Source organism: Colletes gigas, unplaced genomic scaffold (assembly GCF_013123115.1).
Source record: "Colletes gigas isolate AHSC1104 unplaced genomic scaffold, ASM1312311v1 Colletes_gigas_Sc00006, whole genome shotgun sequence".
NCBI lineage: Eukaryota > Metazoa > Arthropoda > Insecta > Hymenoptera > Colletidae > Colletes > Colletes gigas.
In genome coordinates, this window is record NW_025106635.1 from 4024406 (window position 1) to 4041435 (window position 17030).

The 17030-nt window shown below is 44.2% G+C and overlaps 1 protein-coding gene across 4 annotated transcripts in view; it reads right to left on the minus strand.

The window, feature by feature from the left end:
- Positions 1-494: 494 nt before the first annotated feature.
- The window catches only part of LOC122396021 (LIM/homeobox protein Lhx9), a 441838-nt gene continuing 425302 nt past the window's right edge, over positions 495-17030 (minus strand). For all 4 annotated transcript variants that reach the window (XM_043394097.1, XM_043394098.1, XM_043394095.1 and 1 more), the window contains 2 exons: positions 2682-2825; positions 495-657 (listed from right to left, as the gene is read on the minus strand). In XM_043394097.1, the coding sequence (XP_043250032.1) occupies positions 498-657; positions 2682-2825 (304 nt within the window). In that variant the 3' untranslated portion in view covers positions 495-497. The remainder of the gene's footprint in view (positions 658-2681; positions 2826-17030) is intronic.

Consider the following 17030-nt stretch of genomic DNA (forward strand, 5'->3'; position numbering starts at 1 on the left):
CGGGAACACGGTCCTCGTCCACCGGGATACCCCCTCTCGCCTCGTGCACGAGTCACTCGAACGCATACAACGAGTCCATAGTCGCGAGTCCATCGACGAGGGAGAGGGAGAATCTTCTTCTCTGCTGAGAGAAAAACGGAAGACCGGCGGTCGTGAGAGGTCAGGGGTCAGCCGAGAGACGGACCCCGTGACCTCGAGTGTCGACGCGCGGGGACAGCTCAGTCGCAGGTGTCCTGGGCCCACGGAGACCAGTCCTGATAGGTGGACGCCTGCAGGTGCGTTTGCTGTACCGCCAGTCCCGGATGTACGATTCCCATCTGGTGATGATGGTGATGGTGGTGGTGGTGATGGTTGTACTGCTGATGACCCGGCGGAGGCGGCGAATAGGGATCCCCCCCAACGGCGACGTCCACCACGTCGACCTGTGACGGTACAACGGCGGGCGTCGGCTGTGGAGAGGCTTGCACCTTCTTCGGGCGACCGACCGGGTTGCCGCCTCATTCGCGACTCCTTCGAGGCCGACCGACCTTACCTTTCCTCACCGGGGCGCCGCCGTTTCCGGCCGCCGCGGCGGCCGCTGCGGCCGCGACGCTCGACGACTTGACGATTTTGTGCCAATCCGTCTCGCAGACCGGCGAACCCGACAGCAGGTAGTACCTTGAACAACAAAACGCCCTTGGTCAGTCCTTTCTGCAACCAAGACTTTATTTCATTATTCGATAAACGGGAACACCCATTAGCAACAGAACTCGATAGTCAGGATAAGGTTACAACTATAATTTTAACGCGAACAGGGTAAACATCATAAGGACAACATGTTAAAAAAGTTTGAGGGGGCAGTTTCATGTGTACGGTCGAAATTTAACCATCTTTCTCTCCTTTTTCTTTACGTCTCGGAGATATCGTAATTTAAGTGAAGTAGTAATTTCTCAATTTCCACTGGGATCGCGCTCGTCGCCTTAGAAAAATCATAAAACTTTAGACGAGTGCAGTTCCGAAACTACTAGTGCTATATTAATTTTTGAGCCACTGTTGGCAGCGGCAAAGCCTCCCCTTTAAAATGGCTTTTGAATTTTGTCGATCGGACTTACCGTTTTTGAGATATCGTAATTTATGTAAAAGGTATTTTTTTAATTCGACTACGATCTCACTCGACGCCTTAGAAAGGCCTATTAACGCGCATTAAAAATCATAAAACTTTAGACCTGTGCAGTTCCGAAACTATTAGAGCTATATTAATTTTTGAGGTGTTGTTAGAAACGGCAAAGCCTCCCCTTTAAAATGGTTTTTTGTTTTTGACGATCGGACTTTCCGTTTCGGAGATATCGTAATTTATGTAAAAGGTAATTTTTTTAATTCGATTGTCTCTGTCTTCGTCTAACGCGTCGGACCTCCTTGTCGCACGTTGACCCACTGACCGAGTGATTGAGTGACGTCACGTTTACTATTTACTACGATCACGTGCGGTCAACGACCTTGACAAGGCCGTAGTAAGTTCATTGACCACGCGACGTATCTTCGAAACTAGCCACCGCAGCGACTCGAAACTAAAATCGCTATATCTCCGGAACTAATAAAGCTATCGACTCGTACAAACGCTCATTTTAGAGGGCATTTCATCCCCTATCCGATGCACGTAACAATTATTATTTTCTACGCTGTCTTCCATGTTTATTTTTACATTTACTTTGACCCTATATACCTAAAAGTGATTCAACAATTCCTATTGATTTATACGACCGGTGTGCGATAAAACTGGATCATAAATTATGTATTTAATTGAAAATGAATTTAAATTTGTATACTAAGACAAGGACTGCGCTCGCGATCGACTGCAATTTATAATGACGCGATCCGTAAAAGCGCGCATTGATAATTGGTTCGTGGGAATAAAATTTCTCCGTCGAGCTTTGAAACAAGGTCCCATAATCAACCGCTAACAGTGTTTTCGTCGATTCGGCGCGCGGGTATTCACGAAATCGATGCTCATAAACAAGTTTGCTTCGTTACAGGTCTGGAATAATTGTTCCCCTCCTCTTTTATCACAAAATCCCCAATTGCAAGCCCCACACCAATTAACCGGCAGCCCCGCGTGACACGCCTCTTTTCCAACCCTTTAATTGCCGCATTTCCTCTCCGACTCATATCTCCGGTTCCCGTTCGAGCGCGAAACCCTCCCATCGATTCAGCCGATTTCCCCCGTATCGATTCCTTCGTCGACCCGCTCCAAGTCGCGATCCCACCCCCCTAATTCTTCCCCAAGTCGATATCGAGACACCCCCTTCTTCCACATTTTGTTAGATCGACACTTTTCTATATATTTCTTTTAACATTCATCGTCCCAGGATTGGACCAAGCAGGAGTTGCTTCTACGTACAAAAATAAGTTGAAAATGTAGAATAAGACTTGTTGGTACACTGTTTTTACGAACTTGGTCATCGTTGCAAGTAGAAATAGTAAATAATGGTCAGACGCGCCAGCCAAATTCTATCGTCTCGTGAATAAACTATTATACAAAGCAAATTTTATTTTACATTTCTTAGCCCCCCAAAAAATGAAACTATAAAATATATCGAATTCTACCATACAATGCGGATGTATTTGAATAGATCATCTCTTTCGCTTATTTGTAATGTGTTTTTCGAGCGATTTATGAACGATTTGTGGATGCATGGTCTTACCTATCGCCGGAGACGAGTTGGCTGCCGCATTTGCTGCAGGTGAAGCATTTCTGGTGAAACACCGATCCACCCGTCCTCATCACCAGCTCGCTGGCAGGTATCGTGTTGCCGCAGCCCGCGCAAGCACCGCTGCTTCCAAACATCCTGGAACAATTGCGAATAGCGTCGATTAATTAGGCCGCCAGTGATTACCTCTGCGTTATTATCGTCGCGGAAGACGAGCGACGGTTCGATGGAAACGCCCCCGTTCGATTCTAATTTGCAGAACCGTTCGCAAAAGACAGCCGGGACGTCGAGTGTTTTCGAATAAAAGGTTAATTCGACGGAATCGAACCGTCGATCTGGATCGACTTCGCAAAATTGGCTGGTCAGAGTTTTCGTGCGCGATTTCAGGTTCACCAAGAACGACGACGAGGGAATATTCCTGCTTCCCGTGGGTTTAATCGTCGGGTAAAATTTGGAAATTGTAAAACTATCACTAATTAATCATTGTGTACCAAGTGATTACGATTTCCATTCTTTCGTTGGTTATCGTAGCTTTCAACAATTTGTTTGGACGCGAATACTCCGGCCCTATTTGTATGCCGAACGTATTTGGTAACGGAGGTTCATATTCGCAAATAAATAATAATATTAATTATTATTATTTTATTACTTCGTGTGCGCGGAAATTAATTATTGCTATCTGTATTGATGCTTCATTGAGTTACACGGCCAGCTGGATATTCTAATGAGTCTAGATTTATGTCAGCCGCGTATTATGAATTCAACAATGTTGACTGAAAGCTTATATTCCGCAAAAACGTAAATGGACGCGTATGCTAAACAGATATTAAATATATATTATCGTACATTATCGGGGCATTAACAACGCTGCATTCGTCCAAAATGGACGTATTTATTTAACCTATTGAAACAATACGCCAATCCTGACTTATTATGAATTTCGGGCTGGGGGAAGCCAGCAAATAATTCTCAAAAATATTTCTGGCTAGAAAATTCAAGTAAATTACATGTAAAACAATAGGTACGTATTAGGCAGAAATCAATAGGAAACTTTTGCGTTCGGGAATCAAGGATATTACTTTTCTTTCGCAGGGGTTTAACCCTTAATAGGAATATGAATAAGCAAAATTTAGAATTGCAGTGTCCGATAATAGAGGACGATGATCTGTCCGGAAACGGGGGTCAGCAAAGCCATAAAAAGACACACTTCAAAAAAATACGAAGGATTTTTTAACTGTGCAAGCACGACTAGAACATTGTTTACGCAAAACTTGACCATTGTTTATTCCATCCTTGCTATTGTTTACGCGAAATGGCGATCGTATAGCGTTTCACACTTTAAAGATATCGCTACTGTGCGGTACTTGGAAACTCCCCTTGTACAAAGTGGAAAAACAAGATCAATTTTTGCGTACCAGTTAGGCTGTGGCGACTTGCAAGACACTTCCGGTGGTTCTTGGTTGGCCCTAGGGGTCGAACGAACGCATCAACGCGAGAGTAATGTAGCTCAGATCGCGAACTAGACCGCGTCTCGCTATTAATCCGAATATACAAATTTATCGCCGTGGGTTGAAAGGTTGTACCCGTCTCGTAGGTACGGCCGGAAAATCCTGGCGGTCGGATGGAGCGAGAAAGGCGACCAATTACGGGCGAGCGGAGGGCTCAGTGGATGACATTCACGGGAGCGGTTTCAACGCCGGAGCCCCGGGTAGAGCGATAGACACGAGGCGTTTCCAATTAAATCTTGCGCCGGTCTCGTCGCGCAAACACTTTCTAACTAAATGAGGTTAGGGCAGTGGTAACAGAGAGCCCGCGCGGCCGTGTAGAATCCTATATTCACCGCGCCCGGTTCCTTTCTTCTTTTCTCCCTTATTATGCCCGTCGTCCCGGCTGCCGTTTCAGCCGCTTTAAACGAGAGCTGCTCCGATTATAATAAGGCGTCGCGTATAATTGTCGCGTAGCGGCGTCTTCGCTCGCGCGTACCCGGCTCGTACACACGGGACTACCCAACACCTGTCCTCCCTAAGCGTTCTCCAGCCCCCTCCCGCCCCCATGCTCGCGACGCTCTAGTCGCGGAAAATATTTAAAAAAATAAAATCGCGGAGGGGGACAGGCGCAACGGAGAAATTCGCGGCGGATTTCGCGCTGCTTTCAACGAGGGAACCGCGCGTTCTGGCTGCTCGGCGCTTGTCGCGTCGGGCTTTTGATCCCTTGAAAACAAGCACGCCTCCTTTCAGGCTAAGCGTCGTTAGCAAGCGCTGCTCGCGAGCTGCGCCGGCCGACGAGTTAATAAACTGTACGCTCCTCTGTTCCCGTCGCAATTAATATACGCGACATAATTGATCGCGACGTCTGTGCCCGTTCGAGAAGACAAGCAGGTTGCAAAGAATCGTAAGATTGTCTTCGGGAAGGTGAACAACCCCGCCGGTTACCCCGAGGGGACATCGTTAAGGCTTGTTTCGTTTTACGATAACAAATAAGGGCGAATGATTGGACCCATTTTGACGGACAAAAACGCGCACGAAATGAAACAAATGGGAGGTGTGCAAATTATGGAGGAACTCCCCGTCGTTTAACCCTTTGACTTACGATTTAATTCCAAATAATTTTTCAAATGTAGACTATTTAATTGTGATAAGAGTAGATTTGTTTTACGAATACCTCGTGAATGTAAAAGTCTGTTGATTTTAATTTATGAGTATTATGAAACTTGACATCAGACACATCATCGTAGGGCAGGGGGTTGATTTCCTCGGATCTCATTGGACTCTTTTTGTTTTTCATTAATTCTCCGACAACGAGAATTCCCGTAAAAAGAGGGGCACGAGAGAATGGCGGGATTAGGGAAAGCGGAGACGCCGAGGAACTTCGTCCGGGAAGAATGATTTGTCCTTCGTCGATCCGCCCGTTACAAAATACGTTGTAAACGTTTCCGGTGCGCGCCTGGAATTCCAAAAAGGTCTCCGGTCCCGGGGGTCGAAACATCGCGAATAAAGCCGTGACCCCGTCGCGCTTCGGCGCTATCTCGAGATTGCGAATAATCGGCTTTATAAAATGTACCGGCGTAGCGGCCAAAGCTTTATAGGTTCCTATAATCTTTAAATGCATGGAACCGCCGCGGACGCAGGGCGGTGCACGCGCGACGCTCGCGCCTGGGAATTCGCGAGCGTGGACTGCGCGTCATTAAAATTCCACGCTTTATGATCAGCAGCCTTTTCTGAAACGGTTATTAATAGTCGCGCGACCCGGTGCAATTAAAATAATCAATGTAAATATTTGGGTTAAGTGTGTCCCGGCTTAACATCGCGAATTGAGAAATAAAAAAAAAAAGAGAAACGAGAAAGGGGGGAGGGGGAGGAAATTGAAAAGCACAGCGACGCGAGCTTTGGGGAACGTTTGAAACGCAAAATACGATCGAAACTTAATAATTCTCTGGTTCTTACCACCCACGCGTGATCTTACGGTTTTCGATGGAACAAAGTGCAAAGAAAATTAACACCGATCGATAGCACGATGTTTTTGCCCGACGGTCTTTTTGAAAACGGTTATTAATAACCGCGCGAACCGGTGCAATTAAAATAATCAATGTATTCGGGTTAAGTGCGTCTCGCTATAACATCGCGTGATAAAAAAAGCAAGAAGGGAAATTGAAAAGCCAAGCAGTGCAAGCGTGAGAACGTCGAAAACGCTTTGGTGGCGTTCGATCGAGTCGATGAAATATCGGCACCGACGCCGAATTAATAGGCATTTCTATCGCGACGAGCGAAAGGACGCGCTCAGAAAAAAAAAAAAATAGTTCCATTCAGCCGGCTGCCATTTTTATTGCGCGAAAATATATCCACGCGGTAAAAAATACCCGTTAAAACATAGTATTATCTCGTTCAACGATTAACTTCGGACTTCCAAACTCGGTAAAACGTCGCGTCTTCCGACGATACATAATCTATCCACATTGCGTTTTTGGAAAATTTTAAAACCGCAATTTTAAACATACGTCCTTCCTATTAGACCCTCGATTGCTATTCCTGCGTGAAATCCTCTCCGTCGTACATAAATTCGCGCGTATAGAATGGTTTTCGCGGAATCTTCTATCTTCCGCGGCGCAACATCACCCGGAGCATTATGTTTATCGTGAATATCGAGGATGTTCCGAGACTTTCCGGATTACCAGCACCTGACACGGCCGAAGACGCGTAGCCAGCCTCTCTTAGTCGCGGCCTACCTCTCCCCGATATCCCCGAGATTAGTTAAAATGTGTTCGCCACGGCCAAATTAATATCCATCCATTAGCATTATGCGCGCCGCTATCTCGGGCCAATTTCCTGGAATGTTCGCGTCAGGTGTTCGATTACGGCCGGCGATCTTAACATTTTAGCCTTCCCCTTGACATTGCGGATCTCCAGCGTGGACGCATCAATACCGCGTGGCTTGTATCTTCGTTAATGGCGGCTAATGTTTGCCGAACGTTGTCAGCAGCGTACCGTTGCCTCGTAAAGTCCGCTGTTTAATACCGCAATTAGCCATGTTACGATACGCTGGTATGTCGAAACGAACGCGACGTCGCTTTCTTCGGGTCTCACGGGACGTTTCGGGCGGGTCTTCGCCCTCCGGGATCAAAGAACCCTACACCCTAATTAATCCGTTCGATTTACAGATCCGTATCACTGGGTCAGCTCCTCCCAACGTTTCCCCTCGCGTCGACCAACTCCCTCTGCCATCGATAAAAATTTATCTGGATCCCAGTTTACGAAATCATACATTTTTACATTAGACAATTATTTATAATTCAGAAATTGCAAGGGATAAGTGGGTCACGGTCCACGATTGGGTCAACGATTTCCAGTCGAGTTATAGAATAATTATTCGGTTGGAATGCGCGAAACATCTTATGAGATGTAACTTCTTCGAATCGAAGTATTTACTACTGGAATTGGGGCACTTTTAGTCGTACGACTACGAATTCAATTTGCGTGAAGCTCCGGGTACTTCTGAATTCCCTGAATTCTACGAACGCCTTTTCTACGGATTCTCAATTGAACAAAGTAGTCTCGCCGGGTAGAAAATTCTTATCTGTAAAATAGTTAACTTCAGATTGAACTTTAGTCCGATGTACAGAGTAGACAAATTCGAGTCTGAAGTTCGAGAATTATAAAACACTTACTGTTCTCGTTCTCCGTTCTGAAATTGAGCCAGCCTAACTCGCTCCACTTACAATTAGGTATTTGGAATCGCTACTTTGTATACTTGCGAGCACTCGATGCTCCAAATATCAATAGACTCGTATCGAAATACCGAATTGGAATATTTGATTAGAGAAATATACTGCGCAAAGTAACACGCTTATATAATATAAATATAATATAGTTTCTCTGGGTGATTGCGCTCGTCGAAGAGCAAAACCATGGAGGCCGCGTTTTTCCGGGCGTTTCAGGCATGCGGTTCTATTCGCCGGCTTATTTATGCCAGATAACAGGGAAGTGAAAACGAGAAAGCGCGCGAGGAGAAAATGAAACAAAGTTCTTGCGTACGGAATATACATATCTTGGGAGTGGTTGTGTGTTTAATTGCATCAGATACAACGGCGGCCGGGTTTGCATACGCGGCGGAGATCGACTGCGATCGAGAACCGGGCGAGGAAAAAGGTGCAAGACAAAAACGACGATGGAGATGAGGCGGGGGGCTCGAGATAGGAGGAAATCTCTCCACGGTTGATTCTGTCCCCGTGCTTTCTCATTAATTTACCGAGCCTCTTAACGGCAACACCTGTAATCGTTCGCCAGCGAGAGCCTGCGCCTCTATACAGGATGTTTACCCACAGGTGGGCCATCTTCTCGAAGTTTATTCTTTGTACATGCCAAAACAGGACGAGGCTTTGCCTGGAAGTTTGCAATTTTTCAGCGAAGACAGAAGGAAAGTCTATGGGGAATGTAATTCTCTTTAAAACTTGATAAAATTTAAAATAGAATTATGTTTCTATTGATTTTCCAATTATTCTAACATCTAAAATTAAAATTGCAAGTAAATAGCTTATATATTGTCGAAACGAACTTTTTCCAGGCAGTGATCGCGAAACGAGTGCCGTAGCGAATTTTCTCCGGAATGTGAAAGGCCTCCCACATTCATATTCGCGCAAATCCGTGTGACGGGGACGCACACACACGAATCGGGCTCGCTCGCCACGTCCAGAGATGGGAAAAAGTCTTATTTAAATAGTAATAGCAAATGCTGGATTAAAAATCGAACATCTCCGGCCCAAAAAGGCATGAAATTAATGGATCTATGTGTACGCGACGCGACGACATTGTCCGCCTCCGAAAGGATCGATCGAAGTCGCCGGAATTACTGCGGTCGAGTCGATTTTCGATACGTTTGGGGCGAGTATCGATCCACGGCGAGTTCGATGCACCCGGCTTACTGCTTGATTAATCAAGCACGGTAATAATTACGGCGATCCCCCGATTACAGGGAACGTTGTTTCCCTAAGACGTGTGTTTCACTCGAAGAAAACGATTATCCCTCGTACTCGATAAATACGTTCGAAGGGTCGTCGATGCTCGCGCCTTTTTTTACGTAAAAATGAGTCGAAAATGTGGAATGAAACTTTTTCATACGACGTTCCTTTTTTCGGGAGGAAATCAATTTTGAAACTATTCGGGGCACGCTCGCGCGACTCGAAAATCGATTTCCTCGGAGGTGCCCATAGAAAAATATTTCGCTTCGCTATTTTGTGTCACTTTCGTGCCCGGAATCGCTTGATCCTTGATTGCAACTATTTCGCGAACGAATAATAAGTTGGCTTTTAGTGCACCGTTAGTTTATCGGAACAGATTTCTTCGATGCGCGCGTTCCTCCTCGCCGCAAAACAATTCCAGCATGATATCGCGCTCCAAAAGTATGGCATCCACCGGCGGTTAAAATGTATGGTAAACTCGGTCTCGATTCAGCGGAACGATGCTGAACAGTTTCCATCTCCTGCACGTGGAACACGTGGCTTTCCTCCCGGTGTATGCAGGATGGTATTCGTTCAAGCGTAACGACTTGGACACAGATACTGCACCTGTATGTCCGCGCAACGTGGATACCGTGATACTTTATCGAAGACTATACAGGGTGATTTCAGAAACCCGGACAAACCGTACTTATTCCCCAAACGAAGATATAAAATACTGATACAGACAAAAATCTAAATCTTCTCATAATAAAATTCGTTTGCTCATTATTTAAATACCAGCCAACATGTCAAACAAATTTTACTTTACGAGCTATTACGTATTTCACGTTTGCATCAAGGATCCTAATCTTCGCGTCCAGATTGCATTCATCATATTAGATCACGCGACACCGATCGTGATCACGGGTGCCGGGTAAACAACACGATTTGTAAACACATTTCATTCGGTTCGTGATAGATTTGCATTTCGCATGCACCTGCTTTCCAGATTTTGTCGATTAACTGGGTTACACCGCGATTAGTTCGAAACGTATCGTAATGGGTTAATAACGAGAAAGTTGATACGCAAAGAAACTCGGGTTACTCACCTTTGTGCAAATTACACGTGGGCAATAGCGAGGTTCGATAATACCGATGAATAAAGAACTGAATTTTCTTGCAGCGATATTTTATTTCGTGCGGGGTTTTCATCTGTTTAAAAATTTCCCCAACGACGCCGCGGGGCATTTAAAAGCGTAGACAAAACAAACGCGGAGGGAGAGGAAAAACGAAGAGTCGAAATAATACGATCGACAGAGGAAACGCTCGCGAAATGCCGGAGAAAATTGTCTGCAATTTCTGACAGCCTTCAAAACGACGTGCACACGCGCATATATCGATATCGTATCGTCGGTCTGGGTAGCTCGAAAGGTTGCTACACGACGGATCGGATTGGATTCGAGGTTTCTCGTTATTAATTTAATTACCGCTTGACAGTTCCATAATTAAATTGCTAATTTATCTGTCCAGGATCTGGCCGATCGCGCGCGCCAGGCAGCTCGATGATTGCTCGCGGAATGACGTTTCAATTCTTCCTCCAATTTTCTACCTTCCTTTTTTTCCCCCACAGCCCCTATACTCCTCTTCCACTCATTTTTTCTCCCCCTCCAGCGATCTCTGTCGCCTTTTTCTCATTGTTTCTCTTCGAGCGACCGCTGAACCGTGCGGAGGAACGTTATAAATACCCGATTCGTTTAACAACGGGAGAACGCGCGATAGTGATTTTGATGTAGGATTCGAGCGTCGATGCCGAGGAACGCTCCGATAATTACTACGAATTTCGACGCGTAGATTCGAAATTTTAATAATCTCTAACGCCAAACAATCCTTCTCTAACCCAGCAATTTAAAAAGCTAAAGAATATTCTCATTTTAATATCAAGTGTTATGATAGTCCAAGATTTGAATTATTCGAAGAAAGATAAATCATTTCGTGACTTTGTAGTTTCAGAATATTCGACAGAACCTTCTAAAGCAACCCCAAACTTTACTTGGCTTCCTAAAAAAAAGAATCCCTACGTAAAGATGAGTGCTAGGTCCAAAATAATATTGACAACGATAAAAAAAGGGGGCTATTATTAAAAATGTAATTTCTACGCCAGGGGTAGGTGCAAGTTGTTACTATGGAAGCACGAGAGATCGAGATAACGTTTCAACTTCTGAATTATTCCAAGAAAGATAAATCATTTCGAGGCTTCGAAGTTCCAGGATATTCGATATTTCCTTTTAATACAGCGATTCCCAAACTTCACCTGGCTTCCTAAAAAAAAAGAATTCCTACGCCAGTATAAGTGGTAGGTTCGAAATAATATTGGCAACGATAAAACACGAGGGTATTATTAAAAATGTAATTTTTACGCCCCCCCAAGGGTAGGTGCAAGTTGTTACTATGGAAGCACGTAAGATCGAGATAACGTACCGTGCGTATAACTGGTTTTGCCCAGAACTGTTTATCATGCTCCCATTACATGCTCAATCGCGTTTTCTTCGGATTCAATTCGACCAAGTTAGCCGAAGAAATCGCGCTCCCGATCGAGAAGGATCCCCAATCGCCGTACCGTGAACTTATTATCGCGATCGGCGATCGCGTCGCGGCGTTTCGATTCGACAAATACTTTGCGGCCGTCCCTCTAACGGGTCCGGCAATTTCCGGGGTCCGTTATAACGTCACGGCAAGAATCGTCGATCGGTACGTCGAAATGCAATTAATTATATAGGGAGGCGGTAAACGACGAGAAACGGAATGCGGCTCGACTAACAGAAAGACCACCCGGTTTTCGAGCCTCGATCTTTGCCCGTTAAACATCTCATTACCTCCTTTCAGGACGATACGCGACAAAGAAACGAACCGAGAATCGCTGCACAACTAGTCGACAATTGTTCTCAATTATGTCAGACATTATTCATTTTTTATATCGTTGAAACTTATGAGATATTCAGATCAAACGCTATATTTGTTCGATGGTGGTTCTTGCTGGTAAATGGCTTCAGAGAGATGTTATCTTCGTACATAATTATTATTTTAGTCGAGTAGACGACCGATTTAATTTCAAATAATTTTTGAAACGTTATTTAATTTTGTTTAAATTTGTTCGTACAAGGAATGGTCACGAAAAATAATAGATTTGTTTTACGAATATCTCGTGAATGCAAAAATGTGTTGATTTTAACATATAAGACTTGATGATGAGTGTGTAGTCTCCGTGATTGGGAAACTTGGAGTTAATTGATAAAATGAAAATAAAAAGTGGACTGTTATCGATGGTGGTGTATTTATTTTGGACAGCAGGATATGAGTGATTATTTAAAATAAAAAAAGTCTACTAAAGGTAATTTGTGCGATCAATGCACTCCTGGACTCGAAACTATCAAGCTACTATTAAAGAATGCAAGGGGGAAAAATTCCAGATATTTACGGTGGAGAAGAATTTTGGAAATCTCTGGTAATCAAGAGCGATGGTCGATTTTCAGAGCTAACGAGAGGATCGGGGGCAAAAATCGCAGGGTAGAGCGACGGTTTCGAGACCGGACGACTCCGTCGATTTGTTAGCCCGAAAGACGACAGAGAAACCCGTTAACGAAGACACGGACAGATTGATTAATGGAAAATACACGGCACGCGGGAGAAATTCATCCGGCCGAGAGCCCGTATCAAGGTTAAATACAGACTCTATACGAGCGAACGTTTAATAATTTTAATGAGCAAAGTTCAGCGCGCGGCTTACTTAAGGAAGTAATTGGTGATTACAGCCAGCGGGTCGATCTTTAACGAGCAATCCGCGCTATTTCTAATTAGTTGATTTCACTAATAATAACGCGAAACGGCATTTCGCCTCCCCGCACCGCCACCCCCCCCCCTCGCGAATCCCGGCCTCTCCAACAGCCCCGCCGTTCCGTCGTCCGTCTCGCACGCAATTCATTTCGTGTCTCCGACCCCACCAATCTCGCGTCTTAATTATACACGCGGTGTCAATCTTGCAGCGGTTAACGAGAATTTGTGCCGCGCGGAACGGTTTGTCACGGCCGCGTCGCTAATTAATACGACCGATTTACATACAATCCGGGCTGCGTCGAGGGGCGAGGTACGGGGAAGAAAAAAAATATCGATCGAGGGGGCGGCGCGAGAGATCCAGGCCGCGGGAACAAAGGTCGCGAAACTCGGAACGCCACGGGGTCGTCTGTGCTTTAAGGGGGCAAACCACTGTGACTGGAAATAAAGGCAATTTTTAAGAATTTTTTTCGACGTAACCGTGAAAGTTTTTCCGTTAAATGTTTAACGTGTTCGAAAGCACGTTTCTTGAACTACTTCTCGTAAAAATTTCGTAGGAAAATATTAATTATTATGGGCGTAGTAGGAACCGGCGCGAGAGGCCTCCAAAAATTTGTTGCAAACTAATCGAAACAAGAAATCGTGAAATTTTCTTAAACTATAAGACAGTAGGTTGCATGTAAGGATTTTTTGAAATAATTATTTATTGTAAAATGAAGGAAGAATCTCAAAAACCCGTCATAGTGGTTTCCCCCCTTACTACGCGCCAAAATGCTGGATTATCGATCACTGTGGGGGTCTGGGAAACGTTTCGTCGAATCTTTTGGAACTTGAATGTTCTCCGGGAGAAAAGTGAACGGTCGAGGGTGAAACTAGCTTCGAGTGGCTCGCGTTTATGCTTCTTAGCACCCGTGTTAACCCTCTATTACGCCATGTAACTTTGGAGTTACACACTCGTGCACGGCAGTTCTTCGTCGAGGGGGCAGTTCTTGTCGTTTTTCTATTTTTTTTTTTTTTTTATTGGCTATGAACGATGGCACGAATTAATTGAATGAGAAAATTTGTGATTTTAAGTAGTCGTCATTAGGGTGATATTGCAGGGGAAAGAAATATAATTCCCGGGTTAAGAATATGGTACCATGAATAAAGGGAACGCAGACAGTGTCGATTAATCTTTGTTTATCCTCGAGCTTTACGATGGCTGACTAAAAGGTCTGACCCAATACGATTTGCAATCTCTTCCAGGAGCGATCTCTCTTTCCTCCTGAAATACATTTGGCATACAATCTTACTTTCAAAAGTTAATCCAAGTTAAACGAATATATATTCTCCTTTATGAGAAAAAGCTGGCAACGTTGCTGTAGAACATTCCTGGTATTAGTTCAGACCGTACCAAATTTTCTCTTTTAATGGTCAGAACTTCTAACCAAAAGTTTTAAAACTACGGAGGACAAAGGATGGTGGTTCGTTTTTTGCGTTTGCTATTTCTGTACACGCGACGGTATTTTTCTACTTTAAAAAATCGTTTCTCTTTCGAGAACACGAGACCTCGAACAATCCTCGTTTCGTAAATTTAATAACATCGAAGTCACCAAAGCGTTTGCACTTCGCGACGCTTTAATGGCAGAAATTAATCGTATTGCTCGATAACGCGAAGATTCAAAATTGGCGAAACGCTTCCTCGAATAATCTGCGCAAGGATAATCTAAACGAGTGAGAAAACGAACAATGTGCATCGAAATTGGACAGCTCGTGATAGTCTGGCGTTTCATTTTTTTTTTTCTTTTTTTTCGGGGCGTAATCCATTCCATGCTCCCCCTCGCGTCCCTAAATCGGAGCGATTGTGCGATCCGTAATAGCCGTAATTACGTCCATGCCGGGGCCCCATCTGCCACGCAAGACAATTAATAATCTAATCAGACGGGAGTGATTAACACGTTAGACACGGACAAATGCCGTGCGGAGGAACGGCCGAGATGAAAAGGCGCCGTGCCAGCGAGCCTCTTTGTACGTCTCGACGAAATTGAGGAGAAGCATGATCACTCTCCAGAAAATCGTTCGGTTAAGATCGTTATTAGATTTTGAAAACCAAAATACAGACGCGGATATTAATCAATTTTTAACTGTGCCTCTCGTAGGCTAGTAATGGTTTTTAATCTAACAACACACTCGTTAGGATCGATACGTGTCAAAGTAAATATCAGCAAAATATAATTGACAATTCCTGCCGAGAAGTTTCGGTTTTTAATAAGCGATATCAGGATTCTGTGCTTCGATCTTTTCCACACCTCGTGTGTTATTGGACTCGCCACGGGTTAAATCATTTTTCTGACGGCGCGTTAAGAGCGCGGGGGGCAAGAAAAAACCGTCTCATGCGATCCGTATGAGTTACAAAGACGAACGTTCGCCGGGCCGGGCATTCCAGAGGTTAATTAGGAGACGAAAGAAATGGGAAAAAGCATAATAACGGAAGAATCGTGGGGCAAAAAGGAGACGCGGAGAACGACCGGCGGCCAGGACGTTGACGAAGGGCGGGGAGAGAGGGGGGCAGAAGAGATTTTTATGCGCGATCTCCGACCGTCTGGTCTGTGTAATTTCTTCTACTCGTTCTAGTCGATCGACGCGACCGTCGGCCTCTAATTAGTAATTAAGGAGAAATCGAAAATGGAGCGATTCGGTCAAGCGGCTCGCATCTCCGCTCATTACGCCGCAAAGGACGCGCCGGATCTGCTGGTCGGAGCAATTAAAAGTTGCCACGTCGATTCGTTTGAGAGCGGCCCCTCGAACGCGCTGCTCCCCGCCGCCCCGGCGAGGAGCCACCCACTTTGATTAGGATTTTCGCGATACGAAAAATGATAAATACCGGACCTCCAAAGACTGTCCAAAGAATCAACCAACTTCGAACAGTTTGAAATCAGCCACGAAAGCTTCAAAATGCACACAAAATAAATCAAATTTTAAACACCTGTTCGATAGTATATAAAAATTGCAGGCTTAATACAATGACCTCAATTTGCATTTGCATGTCGTTCAGAATTTGGTATAATTTAAAATAGTGCAGCAAGTCTCGATGCTTGATGTATTTTAATAATTTACAAAATGCTAAAAATGTCGCCCTTCTTATCGCGGATAAATTCTTGCGCGCATTAAAGAATGTGAGCTGCTCATAATTCGTTTAAATTCTTCGTCTCTTCGAACGCCTGCATAATATTGTCATTTAATTGAACACGATTTTTATTAAATCCCCGGCGCAAAGTATTCCTTGAAGTATTTCCGTAGATGAAAACTTACAGAATATCTTTAGTGCTTTCTCGAAAAAATTGAAAGCTACCATCCTCTTCGAGCGTAGATTTTAGGATCACCCTGTACAACAGCGAACAATTCTATCGTTTATTATGCTGCTAAGCCAGTGCACGTACGCCAGACGGCAATCAGTTACGACAAATTACTACCAGCGAAAAGTGCATGATGGAAATAAATGACGGCTTATTATTCTAATGCGCTTATCTGTTGTTGCTTTGAATCAAGATAACCCGTTTCTTTTGTTATCGTTTTACCTTTTATCCTGGGAATTAAAGAGTTCGTTCTACCATTTAATGCAATTTACTTTCTTAGCTCTTTTCCCCCCCGACTGTCTACTACTGAAACAAAAAGTGTCAACTGCTGAAACAGGTTTCAAGCACGGCGCATAGTCGGCCCGATAATTATTTGGTATCGCGTTCGAATGAGAAATTTTTTTCCCCTCGAATAAATAAAAGCCGAATAAACGATATAAACGTGATTATAAGAAATTATTTTCATCGTTCAAATTTCCCACGCTCGTGCTTCACTCTCAACTGGCTTGTTACGAAAATTCACTCGAGCACTCTCTCAAAATCAGGTTAGAGTAAGTGGCATACGAAACTAAACTTATTTTCACGGAATAAAGCACTTAAAATTTTCTGTTGCGAGCCCGCTATCAGCTGTACACGGTAGTTCCAAAAACTGGGACAGGCTGCAATTTTTTTTTTAAACGAAGATATCAAATATAAAAACTAGAGAAACATTTTTTCAAAGATAAAGAAATTCCACGCATCATCGTGTTT